Source organism: Neomonachus schauinslandi, chromosome 14 (genome assembly GCF_002201575.2).
Source record: "Neomonachus schauinslandi chromosome 14, ASM220157v2, whole genome shotgun sequence".
Taxonomy (NCBI): Eukaryota; Metazoa; Chordata; class Mammalia; order Carnivora; family Phocidae; genus Neomonachus; species Neomonachus schauinslandi.
Genome location: NC_058416.1, coordinates 49,130,841 through 49,156,898, shown reverse-complemented (window position 1 = coordinate 49,156,898; position 26,058 = coordinate 49,130,841). Strand labels below are relative to the sequence as shown.

At 35.1% G+C, this 26,058-nt stretch overlaps 1 protein-coding gene across 3 annotated transcripts in view; it reads right to left on the bottom strand.

Annotated features, from left to right (window-relative positions):
• ESCO1 (establishment of sister chromatid cohesion N-acetyltransferase 1) overlaps positions 1-25,845 on the bottom strand; it is a 48,891-nt gene extending 23,046 nt beyond the window's left edge. For 2 of the 3 annotated variants that reach the window (XM_021686048.1, XR_002480080.1), the window contains exons 1-7: positions 24,448-24,464; positions 20,681-20,784; positions 18,307-20,439; positions 12,928-13,042; positions 10,729-10,789; positions 9,337-9,451; positions 5,120-5,251 (exon numbers count right to left, since the gene is read on the bottom strand). In XM_021686048.1, the coding sequence (XP_021541723.1) occupies positions 5,120-5,251; positions 9,337-9,451; positions 10,729-10,789; positions 12,928-13,042; positions 18,307-19,851 (1,968 nt within the window). In that variant the 5' untranslated portion in view covers positions 19,852-20,439; positions 20,681-20,784; positions 24,448-24,464. Of the gene's footprint in view, positions 1-5,119; positions 5,252-9,336; positions 9,452-10,728; positions 10,790-12,927; positions 13,043-18,306; positions 20,440-20,680; positions 20,785-24,447; positions 24,465-25,638 lie in introns of those variants that run through there. The other variant, XM_021686050.1, reaches the window with a different exon arrangement.
• Positions 25,846-26,058: the final 213 nt, after the last annotated feature.

Here is a 26,058-nt window from a genome sequence, read left to right as displayed (position 1 = left end):
TGTAACATTCATTCTAAAGGCATTTTTCCTCCACTATGTGGCCCTCCGTACCAAAGCAAAATTAATTTCTGACTAAGATCTGGAAGTGCTGCTCCCATCTTATATTTATATATCATAATATTCTCAGTCTTGAAGATACAACAAAGTAGAAAAATTAAAAATCAGAGTCAGGGAAAAGATAAACAAAAACTTGAGATATAAAATGTTTGGTAATTTTTATGTAATAAATTCCTACCTGTTTCTAACGACTATTTCTCAATTTTCAACACAGGGTATGATAGGCTTACCTTTAAGCAGAGAAACTCGACGTAACTCAGACCATCAGTCCCTCCTACAAATATACTTGCTCCCTATACCCCAGTGATGCCAGAGTACAGTTCTAAGGACCAATGCAGCTTTGCTTCAGATTCCTTTCCCATTCCCAAGATTTTAAAATCTCTACTCCTGGGGCACCTGGGTGGCTCAGTCAGTTAAGCGTCTGCCTTCGGCTCAAGTCATGATCCCAGGGTCCTGGGACTGAACCAGGGGTCAGGCTCCCTGCTCCGTGGGGAGTCTGCTTCTCCCTCTCCCTCTGCCCCTCCTCCCCCTGCTTGTGCTCTCTTGCTCTTTCAAATAAATAAATTTTTAAAAAATAAATAAAATCTCTATTCTTGCTGTATTACCTCTCTTTTCTTTAACACCCAGTTTCCTTTTTCCTAACACCTTCAAAAGGAATATAGAAAAAGTATGTAGAAGTATGTTAACACGTATTCAAATTTCACATTAAAGTAATCAAAGATGAAGTAGGGGGCGCCTGGGTGGCTCGGTTGGTTAAGCGACTGCTTTCGGCTCAGGTCATGATCCTGGAGTCCCTGGATCGAGTCCCGCATCGGGCTCCCTGCTCGGCGGGGAGCCTGCTTCTCCCTCTGACCCTCCCTCCTCTCATGTGCTCTCTCTCTCTCATTCTCTCTGTCTCAAATAAATAAATAAAATCTTTAAAAAAAAAAAGATGAAGTAGGAGTTCCTGGATCATGGTGTCCCTGACTTAGCTTTCTGTAGCAGCACTAATGAGAACTCTCTTTGACAATACAAATGTTCTACACCTACTAACTAATAAAGTAGCCTCCAGCAAGATATGAATGTGACTACTGAATACTGGCTAGTGTGAGTGAGGAACAGCACTTTTTGAGATATATATCAATATCTCTTTTATTTTTTTATTGAAGTATAGTTGATACACAGTGTTACATGACTTTCAGGTATACAACATAGTGATTCGACAAATCTATACAACTACTCCATAATTATGCAGGGCTCACAAGTGTAGCTATCACTGGTCACCATACACTATTACAATACCATTAATTATATTCCCTATGCTGTAGTTTCATCCCCATGAGGAGGAACAGCATTTTTATTTTGATGGTTTAGTACATGATACTGGAGAGTGTAGCTCTATAGCCAATCAGGAATCTGTCAAATCTTTCTTCAGTTTTTCTTGTCATCAATTTCCCCATTTCTACCAATGCCATAGTAATCCAATACCACACACACCACTACATGTACTACTCTCTCCTTTTATTTCACTAAAATATTATTTCTCAGAGTGCCTGGGTGACTCAATTAAGCATCTGATTCTTGGTTTCAGCTCAGGTCATGATCTCAGGGTCATGAGACTATGCCCAGCCCCACATGGGGCTCCGAGATCAGCATGGAGCCTGCTTGAGATTCTCTCCCTTTACCTCTCCCTCTCCTTTTGCCCGTCTCCCTCTTTCTCTAAAAATAAGTAAATAACATCTTAAAAAAATAAATAAATTTAAAAATTTTTTAAATACTGTTTTTCTGCCTACATTGAACATTATTTAAACTTAACTGTATCATTCACAATGCTCAAAATTCAGTATCTAAAAGAAAAGAAAGAAAAAGGCCAAATGGCATCAAAACCAAAGTATCACAATCTGACCTGATGCATTTTTCTGATCTTTTTACCAAATCTCTGATTCAATAAGAAAAAAAAAAATTTACTCATTATTCCCCACAAAGATGTTAAGCTTTCTCATTAGCTATTCTATGCTATCAATAATAGATGACCTCCTTGTGTCTGTCCATTTAAAAAAAAAAAAAAAATCAAATCTTAACTTTTCCTCACCCATGAAAACAAATCCTTCTGATCACTGCTCCACCAAAGTAATTATCACTTCTAAATTGTAAAGCTAATTTATAATTAAATTTAAATAATTAATACTGACTTACTGCTTTAACAAATCTCTTATTGTTAACTTTTCATTTCTTTCAGGCTTTGCTCCTAAACTTGAAGGCAAGGGCATATCATATACCCTGGAGTAGAGCCCTCCACAGAGCTTTTATTCAGTCAGATATTAATTAATTCAAAGGAGAGAAAAGGAAGGATGGAGGAAAAAAGGATTAAGTTAGAAATTTCTCTGCAAAGAACCCAAACATGATTCTTTGGCTACATACTAAAAGTTCAAAATATAGCTGGAATTCTGGATAGGCTCCAGGCTTGGCAACATTCCTCAGTGTTCTAGGGGGAGTTTTTCCTGCTTTCTCTTCATACCTTTAGCAAAGAGTACCCCCAGATGATCAAGGGAAACTGAAGTGTCTGTAGGTCTAAACCAGAGTCCAGGCTCCTCCTGAAGCATTAAGAAGCTCCTTCCTAAATAGCTTCTAATAAGTTAGATAAAATGCTTTTCCTCAGATGGCATCAATGAGGCAGATGGGGTGCTATGAAGGAATAGAGAACATCATCACTCTTTCTTCTACCAAAGAGGATAAGGAAAAAAAATATTTTAACCAGCCAAAAAAAAAGGCTCTGTGGGCATCAATTTCTACGATGACTAAATAATTTAAATATGATTTTAATCTTTTGAAAAGATCTTTAGCCATTTTTAACTGTTACAGATTATTACCATATCTAAAGGAAAATTTTTACCCTAAGGAAAAGCTATTTATTTCCTTAAAAATGTATGATTAAAATTTAAAAAGTAAAACTCATTGGGATCTAATTTATTCTATTTTTAAATAGTCTTAAATAGATCAACACTTTATTTCCAGTCCCCGAACACTGTTCATTTAAAATTAATTAAAGCCAGAACACCAAATGACTTCTTTTCTATGTGCTCCTCTCCAGGAAACAAACAGGTAAAACTGACATTTTAAAATTAGATGTTTTCTCAAACACCTTAAAAGTGCTTAAACTTCAATTATATCTCAATTTATTAAAAGAAAGAAAAAAAAGTGCTTAATCCAAAAACACAATACTAGCTGCTCATTAAATGTACAAAAATGCAAAGCACCACACTGGGTGCCCAATAAATGTTTAATGTCCCAACCCCAAATCCAGAGCTGTGATCACAGCAGAACATCTTTAACATAACACATATGTTTTTATCCTCTGTCCATACACTAAAAAAGAATGCTACAATGTTTTGGAGGAGTTTCTACTTTAGACTATGCATACCTACATTTGAAAATAGCAAAAGATAAGAATATTGATCTTGATGTTAGCAAAGGATGGCCAACTGCTAAACTCAATTCCTTCTCTTGAGCTTATTTCAAAAATAATAAAATAACCCATAGCTCTGTCCCATCAAGGTTGGGGTGGGGGGATTAGGAGGAGGATAGGGCTGGGGCAGGAGTCAATCTTCCCTAAACTGCTACATTGTTTTAGAGCTTTGCAAGAGCCAGAATTTGTTTAGAAGGTGATGACTCCGTCTTGTCCCATAAACCAGCTTCCCTTCGTACTGTGGAAGCACAGAGTACATATTTCTTTACTAATTTCTTTGCTGTTACTCTCAGAAATTAAGATCTTCCCTTAAGATGAAAAATTAAGCCTTTTAAACCTAATACAGAAGTGATCACAAGAATTAAATGATGTAAACTGAAAACTCATTTAAACTAACTTCTACTAGATTTATGTACATTGAATAAGATGTTTTTGCCCCAAGTATTCTATAATTTAGCTATCTGATAGAACTATTTTTGTTTTCAAGTTGTAAGGATATTAATACAGTAAAATTGGAAAAGTACAAATTTCAAACAATAAATCAGTATCTAGCTATAGATATTTTATGTCCACACAGCTTATACTGCGTTTAGTTAGGTGACAGAAGAGGGTGTGTGTGTGGAAAAGGCAGATGAAATAAGGAGTATAAAGGATCACCACAGTAGAGAACGAAAAAAGAAAACCCTACCTATCTTGGGTAGAAGTAACTGGATAAATGAAACAATAAATATGAACCCTTCAACCAAAAATAAGGATACAAATTTAACTGAAGCTAATAAGGATCTTTAAACAATCCAACATCTGTTGCTTATGTAAAAGCCTATAATGAAATGAATTGGTGATCTCAGTTCAGATATCCTGGAGGTCTTATTAATGTGAGTGTACAGTACTGAAGGTAACATGTATAGAATAAAAATAGATTCCATTTCAGATATGGGTAAACAGCAATTACATTAAATTACTATTTTCACAAGATATCTGAAATGGTTCAAAATTATTCAAAATTTTGCCACTTCCAGAAATAACTATTAAATAATACCCATTGTGCCTCAAATGCACATACAAAAATATATACTCAAACATATTTACTTTGTGGGATTTTTTTTTTAAGTATGCAGCAAATTCTGAGATCTTAACCTTCAAGAATTTTTCTTTTTTAATTTTATAAAGAAAAACTCTCATGATAGCAAAAGAAGGTAAAGAAAAATTCCCAAACCATCTATTTGGTATAATATACATCACTATCAGTTTTCAGAAAAAAAGTTGTGCTAAGCTATTATGAATATTAAACAGGCTTATCAGCAGCTAATAATTATTAAAGAAAAATTTTTAAATACTCAAGTTGATAGCATTGTTAGAAGAGATGAGGTATAATAACTGCTTTAAATATATAACTTAAATAAAGAATCCCACAACATAAACCAGGCAGAATAAAGTTAGCTGGTTTTACGTTTGACTTTGTTTTAAAATAAGCCGGTACACATAGAAGAGTTTTGTATATATTACCACCTCCTAAAAACAGAAATTTTTCAATGTCTTAAATTTTGCAATTCATCTCTTTAAGATCCTGACCTAGTCATCTGATACTGCATTTTAGAAGTCATGAACTCCACTTACCACATATTTTACAGCACTTATAAACTGGTTGTGGAAGAGCAGATGCTGTGTTTCATCTTCTGGATTTGAAGCTGTGTAAAGCATGCCACAAACATTACAGGAAACTGCTCCAAATCTTTTTTGTCCTGCATCCTATTTATAAAAAACAAACAAAAGTTTTTTTTTCCCCTCCCAAAGGAATAATTCCAGAACATCAGCCTCTAAAGCTATAATGGGAACACAAAGGGAGAAGTATTTAATCTACATAACAAAAAATATTCAGTGTTGATTAAAAAAGAAGACATTAAATCTGTGAAATCTGTGCGTAATTTTATTAAGAACTGTTTCCATTTTAGTAATCTGATCACTCGATTCACAGCATTTAATATTTGAAAAGAACTGAGAAAGATCTTTTAACACTACAATCTTAGTCCTAAACACCAAACAGTAAAAATTCTATAAATAAGAACAAAGATACATTCTATATGTGTAATAATTACACTGTTAATGCTTAGAGGAAATAGTTTTTCACAGACTCATTTTTTTAATGTCTTAAAAGTATGTTCTTTTTGGGCGCCTGGGTGGCTCAGATGGTTAAGCGTCTGCCTTCAGCTCAGGTCATGATCCCAGGGTCCTGGGATGGAGTCCCGCATCGGGCTCCCAGCTCAGCGGGGAGCCTGCTTCTCCCTCTGACCCTCTCCCCTCTCATGCTGTTTCTCTCTCGCTCACTCTCTAAAAAATAAATAAAATCTTTAAAAAAAAAAAAAAAAAGCATGTTCTTTTTAATTTTTTTTTAATTTCATTATTAGTTTTTGATGTAGTGTTCCACGATTCATTGTTTGCATATAACACCCAGTGCTCCATGCAATACGTACCCTCCTTAATACCCATCACCGGGCTAACCCATCCCCCCATCCCCCTCCCCTCTAAAATCCTCAGTTTGTTTCTCAGAGTCCAGTCTCTCATGGTTCATCTCCCCCTCTGATTTCCCCCCTTTTTAATGGTTTTGTTCTAGTTTGCAGATATTAAAAAGAGTATTCTGATGTCACTAGAAACTCCTAAGAAAAGGTAATATTAATTTTTTGTATTATCTTCATAGTAAATAAGTACAAAATACAATCATCTCTTTTCCAATAATTCATACTTGTGCTGTAGGATAGTAACTGTTTACAAAATGTTTTCTATTCTTGTCCTCATTCAACAAGAAATTTTCAGCAGTATGATCTAAGTCTAAGAATAATAAACTAATAGAGGCGTCTGGGTGGCTCAAGTCGGTTAAGCACCCGATTCTTGATTGCAGCTCAGGTCATGATTTCGGGGTCATGAGACTGAACCCCACACTGGGCTCCGCGCTGGGCGTGGAGCCTGCTTAAGATTCTTTCCCTCCTTCTCCCTCTGTCCCTCTACTAGTGCACTCTCTTTTTCTCTAAATAAATAAAAATAAAGTTTAAAAAAAAGAATAAACTAGGGTGCCTGGGTGGCTCAGTCAAAAGTTTCTGCCTTCAGCTCAGGTCAGGATCCCAGGGTCCTGGGATCAAATCTGCATCGGGCTCCCTGCTCAGCAGGAAGCCTGATTCTCCCTCTCCCAGTCCCCCTGCTTGTGCTCTCTCTCGCTCCCTCTGTCAATTAAATAAACTCTTTAAAAAAAAAAAAAAAAAGAAGAATCCCTTTACTCCTCCTACTCTAAAACTGTGCAATCTGAATTACTACAGAAAATAAGATGTAAGACAATGGCATCTCTAGTGTCTTAGAACTAGGACAAGTAGCAAAGAGAAATCAAATGGTAAATAAAAGATTGTGGGCGTGCCTGAGTGGCTCAGACGGTTAAGCGTCTGCCTTCGCCTCGGGTCATGATCTCGGGGTCCTGGGATCGAGCCCCACATCGGGCTCCCTGCTGAGCGGGGAGCCTGCTTCTCCCTCTCCCTCTGCCTGCCACCCACCCCCCGCTTGTACTCTCTCTCTCTCGCTCTGTCAAAAAAAAGTGTGTATAGAACTTAAGGGAAGTTCACTCTAAAGGATTCAAACTATTCACAAATTGTTACATGAAATTTATTTCAGGCAGCTAAAAAAAATTTTTTTGTAATTGTGGTACGACATATATAACAATATTTACCATCTTAACATTTTTTTTTTTAAAGATTTTATTTATTTATTTGGCAGAGAGAGACACAGCGAGAGAGGGAACACAAGCAGGGGGAGCGGGAGAGGGAGAAGCAGGCTTCCCATGGAGCGGGGAGCCCGATGTGGGGCTCAATCCCAGGAACCTGGGATCCTGACCTGAGCCGAAGGCAGACGCTTAACGACTGAGCCACCCAGGCACCCCCATCTTAATGATTTTTAAGTGTACAGTTCAGTAGTGTTACATATATTCACACTGTTGTGCAACCAATCTTCAAAATTCTTTTCATTTTGCAAAACTGAAACTGTATACCCACTAAACAATACGTTCCCAATCCACTTTCCTTCCCAGTTTCTAGAAACTACCATACTACTGTCTCTGAATTTGACTACTCTAGGCACCTCACAGGAGTGAAATCATGCAGTATGTGTCTTTCTGTGACTGACTTATTTCACTTAGCATTATGTCCTTAAGATTCAACCACATTGTGCCACGTCAGAATTTCTTCTGTTTTAAGGCTGAATAATATTCCATTGTATGTATACACCACATTTTGTTTATCCATTCATCCTTGATACTTTGATTGCTTTCACCTTTTGGCTATGATTAATGAACACCAGTGTACAAATATCCCTTCAAGCAGGCAGTATTCATAGTATTGAATAAACATCTCTTCCTCGGTTTCTTAATTGGTAAATGGGAAATAACAGTCCCTACCTCATATTTTAAAAACTAAGGCTTAATTAAGTTTTTATGAGTGGAATACATAAAACAATGTATTCAAAAAATATTAGCTGCTATAATGATCATTAACATCATCATCATCAACTCTTGAGCAGAACAACTGAATAGAAGTGCAAGCCACAAATGTAATTTTAAATTTTCTTGTAGCCATGTTAAAGGATGCAAAACAAACATGTGAAATTAATTTTAGTATTTTACTCAACAAAACATATCCCAAATATTATAATGTCAATATATACTAAATAAAAACTTATTAGTGAAATACTTTACATTCCCTTTTCTGTACTAGTCTTTAAAATGCAGTAAATACATTTACACTAATAGTGTATCACAGTTCTGATGAGCCACATTTCAAATACTAACTGGCCACATGTGGCAACCATATTGGACAGTGAAGCTCTAGATTCTACTAGTCTAATCCTGTTTCACTATCATATTGATTTAACAACAGAAATGTTATTAAATCTGATGAAACTTTTTCCTGATTAAACTTTCTCAAAAACTTCCAAATAATTCTTACAAAGTAATTCCTCTATATTAAAGTTAGAATCAATAATCTACTCCAAAAAATTCCTATTGATAATGTTGACTGGAAGTACACTAAACTTTCCTATTATTTTGGGTCCCTTCATTTTTTCAGAGTGTGCTCACTCGTTCAAATTAGATTTTTTTTTAAAGATTTTATTTATTTATTTGACAGAGAGAGACACAACGAGAGAGGGAACACAAGCAGGGGGAGTGGGAGAAGGAGAAGCAGGCCTCTCACGGAGCAGGGAGCCTGATGCGGGGCTCAATCCCAGGACCCTGGGATCATGACCTGAACCGAAGGTCATAATGCTTAATGACTGAGCCACCCAGGCACCACTCAAATTAGATTTTTAATCAATCAAAATATCTCCCTCTCTTTTACAACTTGCCACCAAACCGCAGAGTGGTTACTTTCTATTTCAAATTAACTATTGGTTTATCTTCCTATAAAACAGTTTTAAAATTATAAAATACACTAAAATACAGATATTTAAAATCATTTTATGCATTAAGCTCCATGTTATTTTAATATTTAAACCAACTACTAAAACGAGGTACATCAAATGACATATTTAAGAAAGTAACAAATGATAAAATAAATGTAAAATAAAGTATCAATCTGTCATAAATAAAACTAAAAGCATGGGGATTTTGAGTTTTTATTTGTGGCAGGAGGGTCTCACTACTGGGGGGCCAGAAGGGTGTTTGTAATGACAGCAGAAATATTTCCATAATGGTTTATGGTGAAAAAAAGGCTCTTTGGAAAAAAGGATGAACTTACTCTTTAACAATGTGCGTAAGTAAGATGATTATAACTCTTCACCAAAAAGGTCAGTTGGATACTTACTATGATCAACTGTTTTTCATCAACTTTCTCTGCTTCTTTTAGTTTCAAGTCCTTTGGAATTGTTATCTCCAAATGGGAATTACACTTAGGCCAAGAATGATTTGGTGGTGTCTCCCTTAAAAAAAAAAAAAAAAAGTCACACCATTAAAAATTATAAAGCTGTTATCACTTCAAATCACTAAAAAGGAAAAAAAAAATAAACTTTTTCTATACAACACTCACAATTTTCAACTCCAATGGGGGAAAAATAACCTTTTAAAAATCAAGGGAAGAAAATTACTAATTTTCAACAAATAAAAAACTGCTGTACCTACTATAATTTGAATAAGGTTTAAGTTTTTGGGGTAATTTTTAGCCATCTTAGTTACTACAGTTTGTCCTAAATACTGTTTCCAGTAATCTCTAAAGCAAAATAAGTCAGATTTAATTTTATTCTGACATTAAAGAGAATGGATTGCTTTTAAAACACTTAAAACACTTTTACATGTTGATAATACCCAGTACTTCAAGGGGTTTGCAGAAAGGTGCATTCTCAAAACACTGTTGCTGGAAGTATAAAAAGACACACACCGGAGGAAAATATGGCAATGCAGACTAAGTCCTATAGCTATAAACTTATCCTAGATATAGTAATACAAATGGGCAAAGATGCTTGTGTTTATTGCAGAACTTTTTCTTGGACAGAAATTAACTAGAAACCAAAATGTCTATAAAGTGGAGAACCGTTAAATAAACAATGGAATATTCACACAATGAAATCTAATACAGATTTAACAGAATGAGGTAGTAAAGAAAAGATGCCCATAATACCATAAGTAAAAAAAAAAAAAAAAAAGCTATAAAACATATGTATAGGCACAAAAAAAAAGTAAAATGAAAACAGAACTTGTGAATATCACATTCTTTCTACATGAAAAACTGTGGATTACCAGCACAAGGTTTTAGGGAAAAATACCCCAAACTTGAAAGGTAAGTATAAAATCCTTAAGTTCTGTTAAAAACAAGACAACAGGTCCTAAATGGAGTTGCTTATGCTAAGCCCCATATTACCAAACTCAGACTTAGTCTTGATTCTTCCAGAAATGGAATCTTAAACCATTCAGGAATCACCTAATTAGCACTAGTTAGGTAATTTGCCTGAAAGACCTCTGCCATCTCTCCCAAAGGAAAGTAACTTTGCAATAATCAACCCGCTTTTTTGCCAGTTATAATTTCCTTATTCCCACTCCTTTCTGCCTATAAAAGTCTCCTCCTTGGCACTCCTTTCTATCTGCAAGACTGGATACTGCCCAATTCGAACTGATTTTTGTTCAAATAAACAAAAACCGTAAAAGCCTCAGTTTATCTTTTAACAGTTCTCCTATTTATTCTTGTATTAAACTAATGTCTTACCTGTCATCACTGGCCTTAGGTGTCTGGTTACTGAGTATAGTATGTTGTTTGGGAGCTGAACCTGTAATTTAATCAAGAAAGTGAGTTACACGTTAATCTTTGTACTACCTCTCCATCTAATAGGCTGAAAATCATTACAAAGAAAAAAAAAAAGAGAACAATGCACTACATGTTTTATTTTTAATAAAAATCATTTGATTAAATTAGAGCCCCTTTCTAGAAATTACTCTTCAGAAAAGAGGAAGAAAAAGGCTCTACAGAGCCACAAAGAGATCCAATGGTAGATTAACAGTGTCTTCTAGTTTCACCAATCACTAGCACTGAACAATAAAGCAACCTGTGTAAATGCCTATATAATTATACAATCTCTAAATGGAAACAAATGGGAACATTTCTTTGTTTAAAAAGAATTGTAGTCTATAAGAAACAGTCAGTGTTGGGGAGGATGTGGAGAAAAAGGAACCCTCCTGCAGTGTTGGTGGGTATGCAAATTGGTACAGCTACTGCGGAAAACAGTATGGGGGGGTTCTCAAAAAATTAAAAATAGAATTACCAAATGGTCCAGTAATTCTACTACTGGGTATTTACCCAAAGAATACAAAAATACCAATTTAAAAAGCTATATGCACCCCTATGTTTATTGCAGCATTATTTAAAATAGCCAAATTATGGAAGCAACCCAAGTGTCCATCAATAGATGAGTGGATAAAAAAGATGTGGTATATATACATACATACAATAGAATATTACACAGCCATAAAAATGAATGAAATCTTGCCAGTTGCAACATGGATGGATCTAGAGGGTGTAATGCTAAGTGAAATAAGTCAGAGAAAGATAAATACCGTGTGATTTCACTCATCTGTAGGAATTTAAGAAACAAAACAAGGAAAATAAAAGAGACAAAGACTCTTAAATATAGAGAACAAATTGGTGGTTACCACAGGGGAGGTGGGTAGAGGAATGGGTGAAACAGGTGAAGGGGATTAAGAGTACACTTATCATGATGAACAATGAGTAATGTATTGAATTGTTGAATCACTATACTGTACACCTGAAACTAATATAAAACTATGTTAATTATACTGAATTTTTAAATTGTAGTTTCTAGAGTTTTAATCACATTAATAAATAATGCAATAATCAATTCATTTTCTTTTCTAATGAATTAGTACATTTCTCATATTTATATTATACTTCTCTTTCCTCCACTAAGAGAAAAGGTTAAGTAATATGCAATGAAAGACATTGTCTGACCTCAATATACTGCTCCATGTATACCTTTCCTTCAGCAGAGAGAAACAGGAATTAGGAATTTATTTTTTATATTCCCTCAGGCTTCATCTGATATAGGTGAGCAAATCCCCATCCAACAACTCAAACAATGTATTGTCAAAAAATTTTTACAAGGTCACACAAAAAAAGTCTTTGTATGGCATAACTGCCCAAATTGCAATTTTTTTATTTTTTTTAAGTAAGCTCCACTGACTGGGCCAGCCAGGTGGCCTTCAGCATTTATTAAATCCTTTCAAAGACAGAATCACTAACATGGAAAACTGAGTGAGGATTAAAGATAAGAATCTGAAGTGGAAAAACACAGTCTTTGTACTTGAAAAATAAGCTCCTACCACTAACTAACGCAATTCATTAAGTAATACTTCTCCAGAAAGTAAGTCATAAACAAAATAAAAGATTTAAGATAGACAAAAGGACTTTTGGTAGTGAGTCAAAGAATCATAAATTATTTATTTTTACGATTTATCAATATGTGTAAACTAGTACTTTATTTTTATACCTCGTTCCCCAAAAATGTTTTGGGAAAACATTTAAAACTTAAATAAAGAAACAATGGATTTTCTAAAGGAAAAGTTAAAGTTGTCCAAGTTAGTTGACCTTTGGCTAATGTGCTTTGTTTCTGTTTTGGACCCAATCTTATTGATCATCCAGGCCATTTTATTTTTTATTTTTTCATACTTAATTTAAACAAGGTAAGAAAGAAAAGCAATTCTACCCCAAAGAATGGTAGTAAAGATAAAAACAAAAAACAAAAAAGAATGGTGATAATCACACATTTGAAAAACACACACAATAGTTCAGAAGGATTTAACTGGCCTATTTGGCAATCAGTATTGTTTTCTACCATACTGACAAAAATATCTCTGAACACTGAGAAATCCAAATAATATTTTCAAAGTTTACCTGGAACTTTATTCTCTCCTGTATCAATTTTTGCTTGACTGGGCAGAGCTGAAACAGTAGAGGTATTTCCCACTGGACTGTTTTCAAGCTTGGATTCCAAACATAGACTGAAATTCTGAATATATAAAATTCAAGATGTTAATATTTGCCTTCATATCAACCTTTGGGACTCATCCCAAGATACTTTCAGTGAATTTTAGCATAGTAAGAAAATTTAAGGTAATACTTTATAGTTGGAGTAATTCACACTGATATGCCTTAAAAGTCTCTTGATCTCCCCACAGCTACCCTCTTAGCATCAGTTCCCATTATTCCCCTTCATGCTATACTGAAAAACTTGCAAATTCCACAGATATATTCTATTTCTGCCTCTTTCATCTATCTAAATCTGCACTGTTCAATACAGTAGCCATGCCTTATCTGACTACTGAGCACTTAAAATCTCATTAGTATGAATGACTGATTTGAGACTATGTTGTAAATAAAAAACACACACCAGATTTTTAAGACTACAAAAAAAAAGTAAAATATCTCAATTTTTAAAATGGATTACATGCTGAAATGATAGTATTTTTATATGACAGATTAAATAAAATATATTCATTTTACCAGTGTGTTATTCTTTTTAAGGTGGCTACCAGAAAATTTTAAATAAATATGTGGTTCACATTACATTTCTATTGGATAGTGCTGATCTAGAACCTTTCCCCCTGTATCAACTCATTACTTAAATATTAACCTTTTCCATGAAGCCTTCTCCAAGTTTCCTCATGCCCTTTTCCCAAATTTGGAATAATTCTCCATCTATTTCACCTCTACCTCTTTCATGTCCTTATTACTAATATCAATTAGTTATTTGTTTTTGATTCATCTTCTGTAACTCTTAAGAGCAAAGAACATATTATATCTATCTTTGTATTCCCAAGATCCCCTACATCAGAACACTGCCAAAGCTGATAATCCGTAACTACCGAAAAAAAAAAAAAATACTCCAAACTCTATTAACATTGGCTGTATCTGTATTGTGATTATACACTCAACACGTAACATTATTTTTGAGTATTTTTGAAAAGGTGAACAATTTTTGTCATTCAAAAAGCAAAAAATTAAAAACAAGAACAATGACAAATTACTAATTAATCTCTATTAAATAGGAAGGAATTTAGTAAGTTACTGGCTTAAAAAAAACAAATAATAAAATAGCTGGGCTTTAAAATTCATAAGGTTCAAATTTTTTTTAAAGATGTATTTATTTTAGAAAGAGCACGTAAGAGTTGGGAAGAGGGGCCAAGAGAGAGGGCAGACAAAGAAGGAGAGAGAATCTCAAGCAATCTCCCCACTGAGCAAGGAGCCTGACAAGGGGCTCCATCCGAGAACCCTGAGATCATGACCTGAGCAAAAATCAGGAGTCCAATACTTAACCGACTGAGCCACCCAGGTGCCCCATGTTCAAATAATTTAAATTCAGCCCAAAGAATTAAAAGAAGGCCTATCAAATGCTTAGCCTTATCAACCATCATTTCTCAGTACTGCTGAAACTGACATAAAAATTACAGGCAGCCACAGAAAAAGATTTCGTATGATGTAAGGTTTGTTCTTATATTCTCCTTCCTCCCGAAGTATAACCCCGCTACACACTGAAGCCAGTCAATCTCAGTTTAAATCCTAGCTCTACCACTTATAAGTCACTCAGGTAAGTTACTTAAATTTCTAAGCCTCACCCTCCTCACCTGTAATATGTAGGTAATAAGAGAAACTACAGCGTAGATTGTGGTGACAATTCTATGAAGCTCTCCTCTGACTAACAAAGAGGCAGTGTTCACCAAAGGCTATTATGTCATTAACCAAAAGCTATTATGATGGTTAAACTGAGCTACCTCAATTTTTTTTTTAAGATTTTATTTATTTATTTATTTGACAGAGAGAGAGAGACAGCGAGAGAGGGAATACAAGCAGGGGCAGTGGGAGCGGGAGAAGCAGACTTCCCGCTGAGCAGGGAGCCTGATGCGGGGCTCGATTCCAGGACCCTGGGATCATGACCCGAGCTAAAGGCAGACGCTTAATGACTGAGCCACCCAGGCGGACCCTAAGCTACCTCAATTCTTAGTGCTCATGGCAAGAAGAGAAATCTCTTAAGTGACTGCTACAATGGAAATTCCTTAAAGGCAGGAAACATTTCCTCTTCTGCAGCCCTAGCACAATGTCTTGGACACAGCAGGTACAACTATGTCTTGAACTGACATGGTTACCACATTCCCTGATCACTCTGTGAAAGTGATCACATCACTGGTATTGGTGAAAATAGAAACAAACCGAAAGGGCTTTAGAAGAGGAAAACATAAATTGTGGTATACTCATTTACAGCTATTAAAATACCCATGTATTGGTAAGTATCAAATGTTGACTGCACAAAACCAAGTTGCAAAAAACCACACATACATACACAAACACACACACACAACACACACAGACCAACTATGTTAGCATTTAACATTTAAGACATTTAATATTTAAACACTTAAAACAACATAAAAACACATATAAAACATTTAAAACACAAACAGTGCTTTAGTATTCTTTACGGATATATATACACAAAGACAGTGAAATCATAAAAATAAAAAAAGAAAAGATCCCCACCAACTTCACAAACATGTTTAACTCTGGGAAGAGAGCTGAATGGAAAGAAGAGGGAGATATGGCTTTTTCCTGTATCTGTAACGTACTTCTCTTATTTTAAAAGACCTGAATTCAATAAAATATTAGTTTTTGTCAAATTTGGGTGGTAGACACAAGTGTAACATTAGTTTCTGTAGTATTCTGAATGTTTGAAATACCCAAGAATTTACAAATGTAAATAAAATTTTTAACACAAATTTCATAGGACAGTTTCTTACAATGCACCTCAAGAGAGACGGACTGTACAAATCCAAAGTAAATTTCAGTAAAAGCAATATTATAGGTCAAAATAATGTGATCTAAGTAAGCATCTCTATTCTAGTAGTTTACTCCAAAGGATTACATTTCTTATTCTTCAGTGTAATTCTCCACAAACGAGGGCTTCTTTTATTTTAGTTAACATGCAATGTTAATTAATTTCAGCCGTACAACATAGTGATTCAACACCTCTCTATACATTATGCTATGCTCACAAGTGTACCTACCATCTGTCATCATACAACGCTACTACAATATCACTAACTATATTCCCTATGCTGTACCTTTTATTCCCATGACTGACTTCACAAACTGAATTTTGACAGGCATTTATGTAGCAAGGAGTAGAAGATAAACAATGCAGCTACACCTGGAGTATCGCTATCAATTTGCTGACAAAACATACCCTGAATAGAGAGCCACCCCATCTCTGATGGAAGCCACACTTGTTACTCACACTACCACTCACTACTTACTTCTAATTACTATCACTATTTGAATAATTATCTTCTAATTGGTGCTTTCATTACCATTTGTTCAGAAAATAAAATCTAAGAGTACCATATGGTATCTGTTCCCTTCAATTTGATTTGTACTCCACAAGAATAGACAATGATCTATTTTCATGGCTTCTGGCATAAAGCCCAGACTCCTCACTCATTCGAATTTGCTCCTAGAACAAAATATCTCTAAAGAGAACTTTAAATCATTCCCAAAACTTTATGATGACTTAACTTTTTTCTCTACTCACAATGATTTTTTTCTCAAATGACCTAATGTTCAAAGTACGTAACTGTAGAAAAAATGGCAGGCTGAGAATCAGAACACCTGAAAATTCAATCCTGTTTGTGCCCTCAAACATGTGACCTAAATCACATTCCTCTACTGCGCTCAGTTTTCTCAATACCAAACTAAAACAACTGAAACAATTAGTGAAGTGTCTCAAAAATATAGAGCTCCATGGTTCTATGCATAAAAAATTTCTGCTTGGGCGCCTGGGTGGCTCAGTCGTTGAGCGTCTGCCTTCGGCTCAGGTCATGATCCCAGGGTCCTGGGATCGAGTCCCACATCGGGCTCCCGGCTCGGCGGGAGGCCTGCTTCTCCCTCTCCCACTCCCCCTGCTTGTGTTCCTGCTCTCGCTGTCTCTCTCTCTGTCAAATAAATAAATAAAAATCTTTAAAAAAAAAAAAAATTTCTGCTTATTGGTTTAGATACTGGGATTTTACCTATGATTCAATCTGAAAAAAAAATTGGCTCAGCTGCTTTTAGTTTCAAACTACTTCCTCAGATAATCATTAAAGTTTCTTCAAGCTATTAGATTCTGTTTACTTTTTTTAGATCCTGTTTTTCAATTTACTTTTCCATTTTAAAAAATTCTTTGCCACTACAATCTTATTCTTAAACTGAAAACTGAATTATTTACATCTTTCAGACATTTTATTTGCCCAACTCTTCACAATGTGATCACACAAGTCAAACTTAAAAGGCATCCCTACTACTAGAAATGTTTAATTTTTCCATTTTGTCAGGTGGAAAAAAGGGATTGATCTGCCGGCTAAAATTAATTTTAACAATTTGGTCAGAATAAGGCCCAAGTTTAATTTCTGTATTTTAGTCACTATGAAACATAGTTAAAATTAAAAGAAAAAGCAAATCAGTGTGTTAAATAAAGAAAAGTTAGGGGGTAAGCGAATGGGCAAATGAGTGAAGGGGAGTGAGAGATACAGGTTTCCAGTTATGGAATGAATAAGTCATCAGAATAAAAGGTAGAGCATAGGGAATATAGGCAATGATATTATAATAGCATTGTATGGTAATAGGTGGTAGCTACACTTGTGAGCAAAGCATAATGTATAGAGATGTTAAATCACTACGTTGTACACCAGAAACTAACATAACACTGTGCATCAATTATACTCAAAAAAATTTTAAATAAGAAAAAGAAAAGCTAGAATTCAACAGGTTCACGCTGCATATAAAATAAGAATAAAGGGCGCCTGGATGGCTCAGTCGTTAGCGTCTGCCTTCGGCTCAGGTCATGATCCCAGGGTCCTGGGATCAAGCCCCAAATCGGGCTCCCTGCTCCGCAGGAAGCCGGCTTCTCCCTCTCCCACTCTCCCTGCTTGTGTTCCCTCTCTCGCTGTGTCTCTCTCTGTCAAATAAATAAAAATATTAATTAATAAAATAAAATAAAAATGAAAGATGAAAATAAGGAAGCAATGAGAAGAATTTATGTAAAGGTCAGACATCTAAAGAAACCAGGAAGTTCTATCACTCACTACAACACTGAGTTAATAAAACACTACTAACAACTGTATAGGATACCTTAACAAATGACTCCTGTCTTTTATGACTTGATTCTTAAGCTAAAATATGCTGTAAAAAACTTCTTTAACAGAAAGTGCTCATGTACCTCTACTGTGCATAATGAAAATAAATTACCTTATCTGGTGTTGATTCAAAAGAATCTTTCATCTGGTTATCCAACGGTGGGTCTGGGGGTGGTTTTATCTGATTATCCAAACGACAATTTTCAGGAGCCCTTTTTGTGGTTTTATTAACTTCAACTGTAACATCATTAGTTTTAACTTCTTCAGAATTAATTTCTTTCATTTCTTCCTGCTGGCAAGCTATATTTTTATCATTATGTGGTTTTGTCCCTAAAAATGTACTTTGAGTCGCTGGATGATGCATTTCTAAGGCTGGGAGTGAAAAACTGGTTCGTATTAAGCCCAATTTAGGAGAAACTTGAGAGTCCAACTTATTTTGCTGCACAGAGTTAAATTTTGAGAGTTTAATTTTAGTCCAGTTGGAGTTCTTTTTAGTTGAGCTGTTTATTCCATTTAGTATACATTTCACAGGCTTTGTTTTTCTACTGGGGAAGAAACGACTACACTGAACATCCTGATTTGTTTCCTTTTGATGAAGTATTTGTCTTTCATTATCAGTCTCCTCCAATTTTATTTCTGTAGGCTTCTCCATCTTTACACTTTCCATTTGTGAAGATTCCTTTTTTACCTCGACAGTATCGGACTCAATCTCACCAGCAATTTCTTCACAGAGCTGAAGAATGCTACCTCGTTTGCTCTTTCCCACTTGCTCCAGCTCATTACCTACACTTTGTTCAGGCACTGATGGCTGTGGACTTTTTTGGGATTTTGCACTAGTATTCACTTGTGTATGAACTGACTTCTTCACCTCATTCTTTTTAGAGACTGCTGAAGTAACCATTTTTGATCTATTTATCTCAGAAGTTACAGGCACAGATTTTGTTTCCTCTTTTCTAGCATTCTTCTGAAGACACTTTTCAGATCCTTTTATGCACTGAGAACTACAAGTAGAAGCTGTTTGATGCTCTACTTTGCGTTTTTTTCCTTTGGGGGAATTTATCACTTCATTAATTACTAGATTTTCATCCTCTTTAGAGTCAGACTTTATTTCGGGTACTTTTCTTTTCACATGTTTTTGACTTGTTTTAACTTTACTAGATTTACTTTGAGAATTGTTACAGTACTCTTTTCTTGGTGGCAAAGTCTGTTTAACTGTTTGAACCTGACCCTGAATTTCTCTATTACGCAGAGACCTTGTTGAAACTTCTGTTAACTGTTGTAGTCTTTGTGATCTCCGGTGTTCATCTGATTTAGGAGTTCCATGCACTGACTTCTTCTGAGGTAATTTCTTCTTTTTTGTAGATTCCTGTTGTGAATGTCCCTTCACAGTCACCATATTTTTGTTAATGGATTTACTAGCTTTTTTATCATTGGATGCAGCTTTTGCTGACCTTGTACTCATGCATGTTCCTAATTCAGGTTGATTTATTTTACTCTCACTAGAAGATTTAACCAGTGATTTTACAGTTTCCTTTGGACCTGATTTTTTTGCCAGATTCGTTTGAGAACCTTGAATTTGTGTTTCTAAATTCTTATCTTCACTTTTTTTAATAACATTGGAGGAATTTTCTTTTGATTTCTCCTGAATGGACATCATTCCTGAGTAAGGTCCTCCTTTTCTGAAGTAGCTTTTGAGAGGATTTTCGTGTCCTGGTAGGTGCGAATGCTCAATGTCTAGTATTATTACTGAGGAGGTCTTAAGAATCAACTTTGAGGCTGATGTACATTTTCAACAAAAATACTAGTTTGCTTCAAGTAAGGTTTCGGTCATCCCTAGGACATGAGAAAAGCTGGTATGAAGGCTGAAAGATATTTGCTTTACTTCTGGACAAGGCAATAGAAATTTGAGGAAAATTTAATTCTAATTTGATATTTTTAGAACTTTTTATGACAAAAACTGAATTCAGGTTCAATCTGTTTTGTTAATTTTTCAATCAATAATGGTATTCAGGCCTAGCCCTATTACTGGAGGAGTTATTTATCACTGACCTGTTTTGACAAAGATTTTGAAAACTTTTTTCTTCTGAAGTCTACAGTTACTGGACTTCGATTCATTTGAAACATGTCTTACAGCTAACAGGTTTCTTTCCTTGTTTGCTGAGACTGTTAGTTTAAAGTTCTTATCTAACCTCTTTCGTTTAATAAAATACTCTATTAATATAGATTTCCTTTTGTGCTGCCATTTCTGAAAAATTAAAAAAAATTAAAATTAAATTTTGTACAATCCAAGAAATATGGCAATGCTAATACTATACAGAAATAATACCGATTTATATAAACCTAACTTCTCCTTTTTATTTAGTCTGTATATTTAAGGCTAACAAAATGAAGTATCCCAAAGTACATTCCTATAAATAATCAGTAACTTGTTTTATATAAGCATAGAATAGTCAAAATTTATCAGTTTATTCCCTGAAGTTACTTACAATTCTTTTCCCACAAGACAGACTTGATCTTTCAGCCACCATAACTCATGAAAATTTGGCAAAATCATTCCTTAAAGTATCCTTCTTAACACATTACACAGCACCTAAAAAAAAAAAAAAGTTTTAAAAAATGTTTAAAAGGTGCAAATATGTAAATTTTCATTCACCATTCATCAAATACAACACTCCACAATTTTACACTGTCCTATCATTAGTCTTCAGAATTCACTTTATACATACCACTTCATTTTAGTATTTCTAACCTGAAGTAAACAGTCCATTTTATGTTGTAAAAAAAAAAAGTTTTAAAATACAAAACACGGGCGCCTGGGTGGCTCAGTTGGTTAAGCGACTGCCTTCGGCTCAGGTCATGATCCTGGAGTTCCAAGATCGAGTCCCGCATCGGGCTCCCTGCTTGGCAGGGAGTCTGCTTCTCCCTCTGACCCTCCCCCCCTCTCATGTGCTTGCTCTCTCTCATTCTCTCTCTCTCAAATAAATAAATAAAATCTTTAAAAAAATAAAATAAAATAAAATACAAAACACAATTCATAATACATACATATAATGGGCTAAACTGGTAAAGTAAAATCCTATTTTGAGGGAAAAGAGTGCATACAATTACTTGTACATAGAAAAACACTGATACACAGTTTAAAAGGCAGATTTAAACACATACATTTTCCTCTACTCTTGTGTAAAACCTACTTTAAAAAAGCAATAGATTAAAACAAGACAAAACCATAAACCCGAAGGATAAAGAGTAAATGGTAAAAATAAAAAATATGGAAATTACAAAGAATGACAAATAATAACCTCTAGACTCAAGAAAACTTGAATCCTAAGCTGGAAATGGGGAAAGCGGAGAAGCAGCTCTACTTAAAACCACAGAATCTCCCAAAACTCAGGAACTGCCAGTCCCAGGCTCCACACAGGAGATGAGGATGAAAATAGGACTCAAAAAAGCAGGAAGATGCCAAGACTGCCATTCCAATTACTAGCACCAGAAAACTGCCTTATATCCCTGAAGACCCTAGTATAAATCTCTGGAAAGAGTCTAACAAAAGGCCTTTAGTTTGGGGGCTCACGAGTGACAGGGGAGGGGAGAAGTATCATACTGACAACAGACAGAATAAGTAGGAGTACACACAGTGCTGAAACCCATTCCATCCACTTAAAAGTCCTCTCTGCCTATTGAAGAAACTCCTAGAGGAAGCAGCCAAGCCTGTACACTCCTGGAAGGAAACTGGAAGACCATTTTTTAATGAATTTGACAGGCCTAGAGATAAAAGAACTAAAAAAATAGCCAGTTAAGTGTGCACATGCACATGCATGTGCACACACACACACACACACACACACCCTACAGTCAAGAAACTACCAGCCCACCCACCATCCAAACACACAAAACTTCCAAATCACTTTTAGTGTCTCACTTGTAACTCTGAACAAACAAACAAGAATCACAATACATGAGGAAAACCTTAAAATGAAAAAGAAAAAAAAAAAAAAACAGGAAATAAATAGCTTGGCAGAAACAAACTATGCGAAGCCAAAAACTAAAACCAGGCGCCTGAGTTTCCAGATTTAAAGGGCCAATAGCACCTAGCACAAATGATTTTTAAAAAAAGATGTTAAGGTGTGCGTGGGTGGCTCAGTCAGTTAAGCGTCTGCCTTTGGCTCAGGTCATGATCCTGAGGTCCAGGGATCGAGTCCCACATCGGCCTCCTTGCTCAGCAGGGAGCCTGCTTCTCCCTCTGCCTGCCACTCCCCCTGCTTATGCTCACTCCCTCTCTCTGACAAATAAAATCTTTAAAAAAAAAAAAAAGATGTTAAAAAGTGTATCATGAAGACAAAAAGATGATCCTCAAGCTTCTAGGGAGGAGGGAAAAATCTTGACCACATAGATATTATACATGCAAATTATTATTTGCAAGGAAGAAAAACAAAAAATTAGTATGTGAATTTATAAAAGAGAATAAATTTTAAAAATTAAAAATCAAAATCAAAAGCTTTAAATAAACAACAATCAGCTGAAATACATAATAGAAGAAAATATCACATACCAGTTTATAACACACACATACACAAATCAAACTTAGAAAGTAATGGGGTGTAGATTTGTGTCACTTAGTTGTAATAATTAACAATTTAATTCCAACAAATCAATAGACAAGAGAAAACAGAGACTCCAAAAATAGGCCCAAGTGAATAAGGCAAGCTAGTATATATAAAGGTAGTACTAATTACTTTCAAATTAATGAAGAAAAGATTATTCAACAATTGGTGTCAGGACAAGTAGGTAACCATCTGGGTAATTTTGGTTTAAGAGTGAGGTTATGCATGGAGGACATTTGGAGAAGGAAGGGAAAAATGGGGAGGGGGAATTGGAGGGAGAGATGAACCATGAGAGACTATGGACCTGAGAAACAAACAGGGTTTTAGAAGGGGGGGGGGGTTGGTTAGCCCAGTGATGGGTATTAAGGAGGGCACGTACTGCATGGAGCACTGGGTGTTATACGAAAACAATGGATCGTGGATCACCACATCAAAAACCAATGATGTATTGTATGGTGACTAACACAACATAATAAAATTTAAAAAAAAAAAAGTGAGGTTATGTCCAGAAAAAATTTAATCATTAAAAATTAATTGAGTTAAAATATAGTAAATTAAAATGTGTGAGAATTTTAGTATTTTCAGAGTGGGAAAAACTTTCAAGCATTGTCAGAAAATTCAGAAGCCAGGCTTGAGGAACAAATCTAGGGAAATAGACTGGCAAGAAATAGCAAAAGCTATTTACCATGATATATTCACAGGAAAGAAACCACAGATGGCTGGTGTGATAACAGAATAATTTAAGTTAGAACCAAGACAAAACACCATTTTTCACCTATCAGACTGGCCGAAGATCAGGAAGTTTAAGAACACGGTCTTGGCAAAGGTTTGTGACAGGTACTCTCTCATTAGTGCAGCTAATTCAGTGTCTACACAGGACAATTAGGCAGTATCTATCAAATTATAAATGTTAAATTTGAAGCAATTCCATTCCTAGGACTTTATATACAGACACACATGCACAAGTGCTCAAAGACACAAATAAATATAAAACTGCAGCACTGTATGAACAGAATGAATACCCCAGCAGACATCACTATAAGCTACTTATATAACTGACCCAATTATATATACACCCAACAGAATACCACGCAATCACATCAACTCAATTCCAAGCGAAATTTCCAGTCTTTTTATACAGAAACTGACAACCTGATTTTAAAACTTACATGGAAATGCAGAAACTATGTACAATAGTCAAAGCCTTTTTAAAAAATTTTTTTACAATACTGATACTATTAAACTTCAAGACTTGTAAATCTACAGTAATCAAAACAGTGTAATACTGATAAAGGAAGCAGAGATCAATGGAATAGAGAATCCAAAAACAGACCCATACATTTATGATCAATTAATTTTCAGCAAAAGTGCCAACACAAATCCACAGGGAAAACAAAGTCTGAAAAAATGGTGCTAGAACTACTGGAAATCTAAATAGATGGGAAAAAAAAAAAGAACATCAACCCTTCCCTCATACAACCCACAAAAATAATGTGAGATTGACCAAAGAAATGAATATAAAACTATAAAGCTCAAGAAAACAAAGGCAAAAATCTTTGGGGTAGACAAAGATTTTTTTTAGGCAAGAATCCTACTCATCCAACATATGACCATGTAAAAACCATGTTCAAAAATCTTCAAAGCAGGGGTACCTGAGTGGCTCAGTCGGTTAAGTACCCAACTCTTGATTTCGGCTCAGGTCATGATCTCAGAATCGAGAGATCAAGCGCCACATCAGGCTCTGTACTGAGCAGGGAGTCTGCTTGAGATTCTCTCTCTCTTCCTCTGCCCCTCCCCACTGCTCTCTCTCATGCACGTGCTAATAAATAAATCTTAAAAAAAAAAAAAAAAACCTCAAAACAACACTATGCAAAAAAACCAAAAACTAAAAAAAAAAAAAAAAAAAAGGTCAGGTGAATGGGTCAATAAAATGTAGTATATCAATAATATAATAGAAAAGTACTCAGCAATAGAAAGGAACTATTGGAACAATATGATGAACCTCACAACCATTATGGTGAATGAAAAAAGGTGGACACAAAGAGTACATAATGTATGATTCCACTTGAAATTCTAGAAAAAGCAAACTATAGTTGACCCTTGAACAAAGCAGGGGTTGGAGTGCCGAACCCCAGTTCAGTCAAGAATCTGCATTAACTTTTGACTCCCCAAAAATGTGACTACTAATATGGCCTACTGTTGACCAGAAGCCTTATCAATAACATAGTCAATTAATATATATTTTGTGATATACACATTTTATACTGTATTCTTATGATAAAGCTAGAGAAAAGAAAATGTTAAGAAAATCATAAGGAAAAGAAAATAAATTTACAGTACTATACTGTATTTATCGATACCGTAAGTTGACATCATTGTTTCATAAGATGCATCATCAGTCAGGACCTACATCAATATTGTCCTAAATAATACAAAACACTATAAATTTAAATGCTATTACTAACACTAGACATCAAAAATGAAAACATGTGAAAAAGAAATTCATATTTACTTACAGATATAACAATTCATGCACTGATAATGAAGGAGCAGTATGACTGCTTTACAGTACCCAGTGTAAGAGATCAGTTGCTTCACACTGGACTAGCATATACACTAATGAATGAATCGTTATACAATTTTTATGTCATGAAGTATTACAGTCATATTCATTAACACAACATTGCAAACACATTTTTTCTAAAAACCACTTACCTGTGATGATAGGCTGATATACAGTTTCTCCAATTACAAGACAGAGCATATTGTAACGTAATTCTTTGAAAGTTCTAAAACAGTAAGAAAACTAACACATTATTAATTTTGTATTAAATATCACTCACCTGATGCCTACGTAATGATAGGCTATCCACTGCCATACAAGTCTTGTACATGATTTTCTACACGATGAAAACTTAAGCAATGGTGATGATGATGTTGACAGAAAACCGTCTCAGGCAGTTCTTGCCATTCAGTTATTAGATTTTCACACGAAGACACTCACACACACAACAGATAAGTTTATTAACTGTATGGCATGATGATTATTTACTATTCATTAAATGGAAGTGGATCATCATAAATGTCTTCATCCCTGTTGTTTTCACTCTTCATACTGAGTAGGCTGAGGAGGAGGAAGAGAGGAAGATGGTCTTGGTGTCTCAGGGATAGCAGAAGAGGTGAAGGCGAAAAGGGAGGCAGGAGAGGCAAGCCAATTTGGTGTACTTTACAGAAATACATTGTAATTTCTGTTCTGACATTTT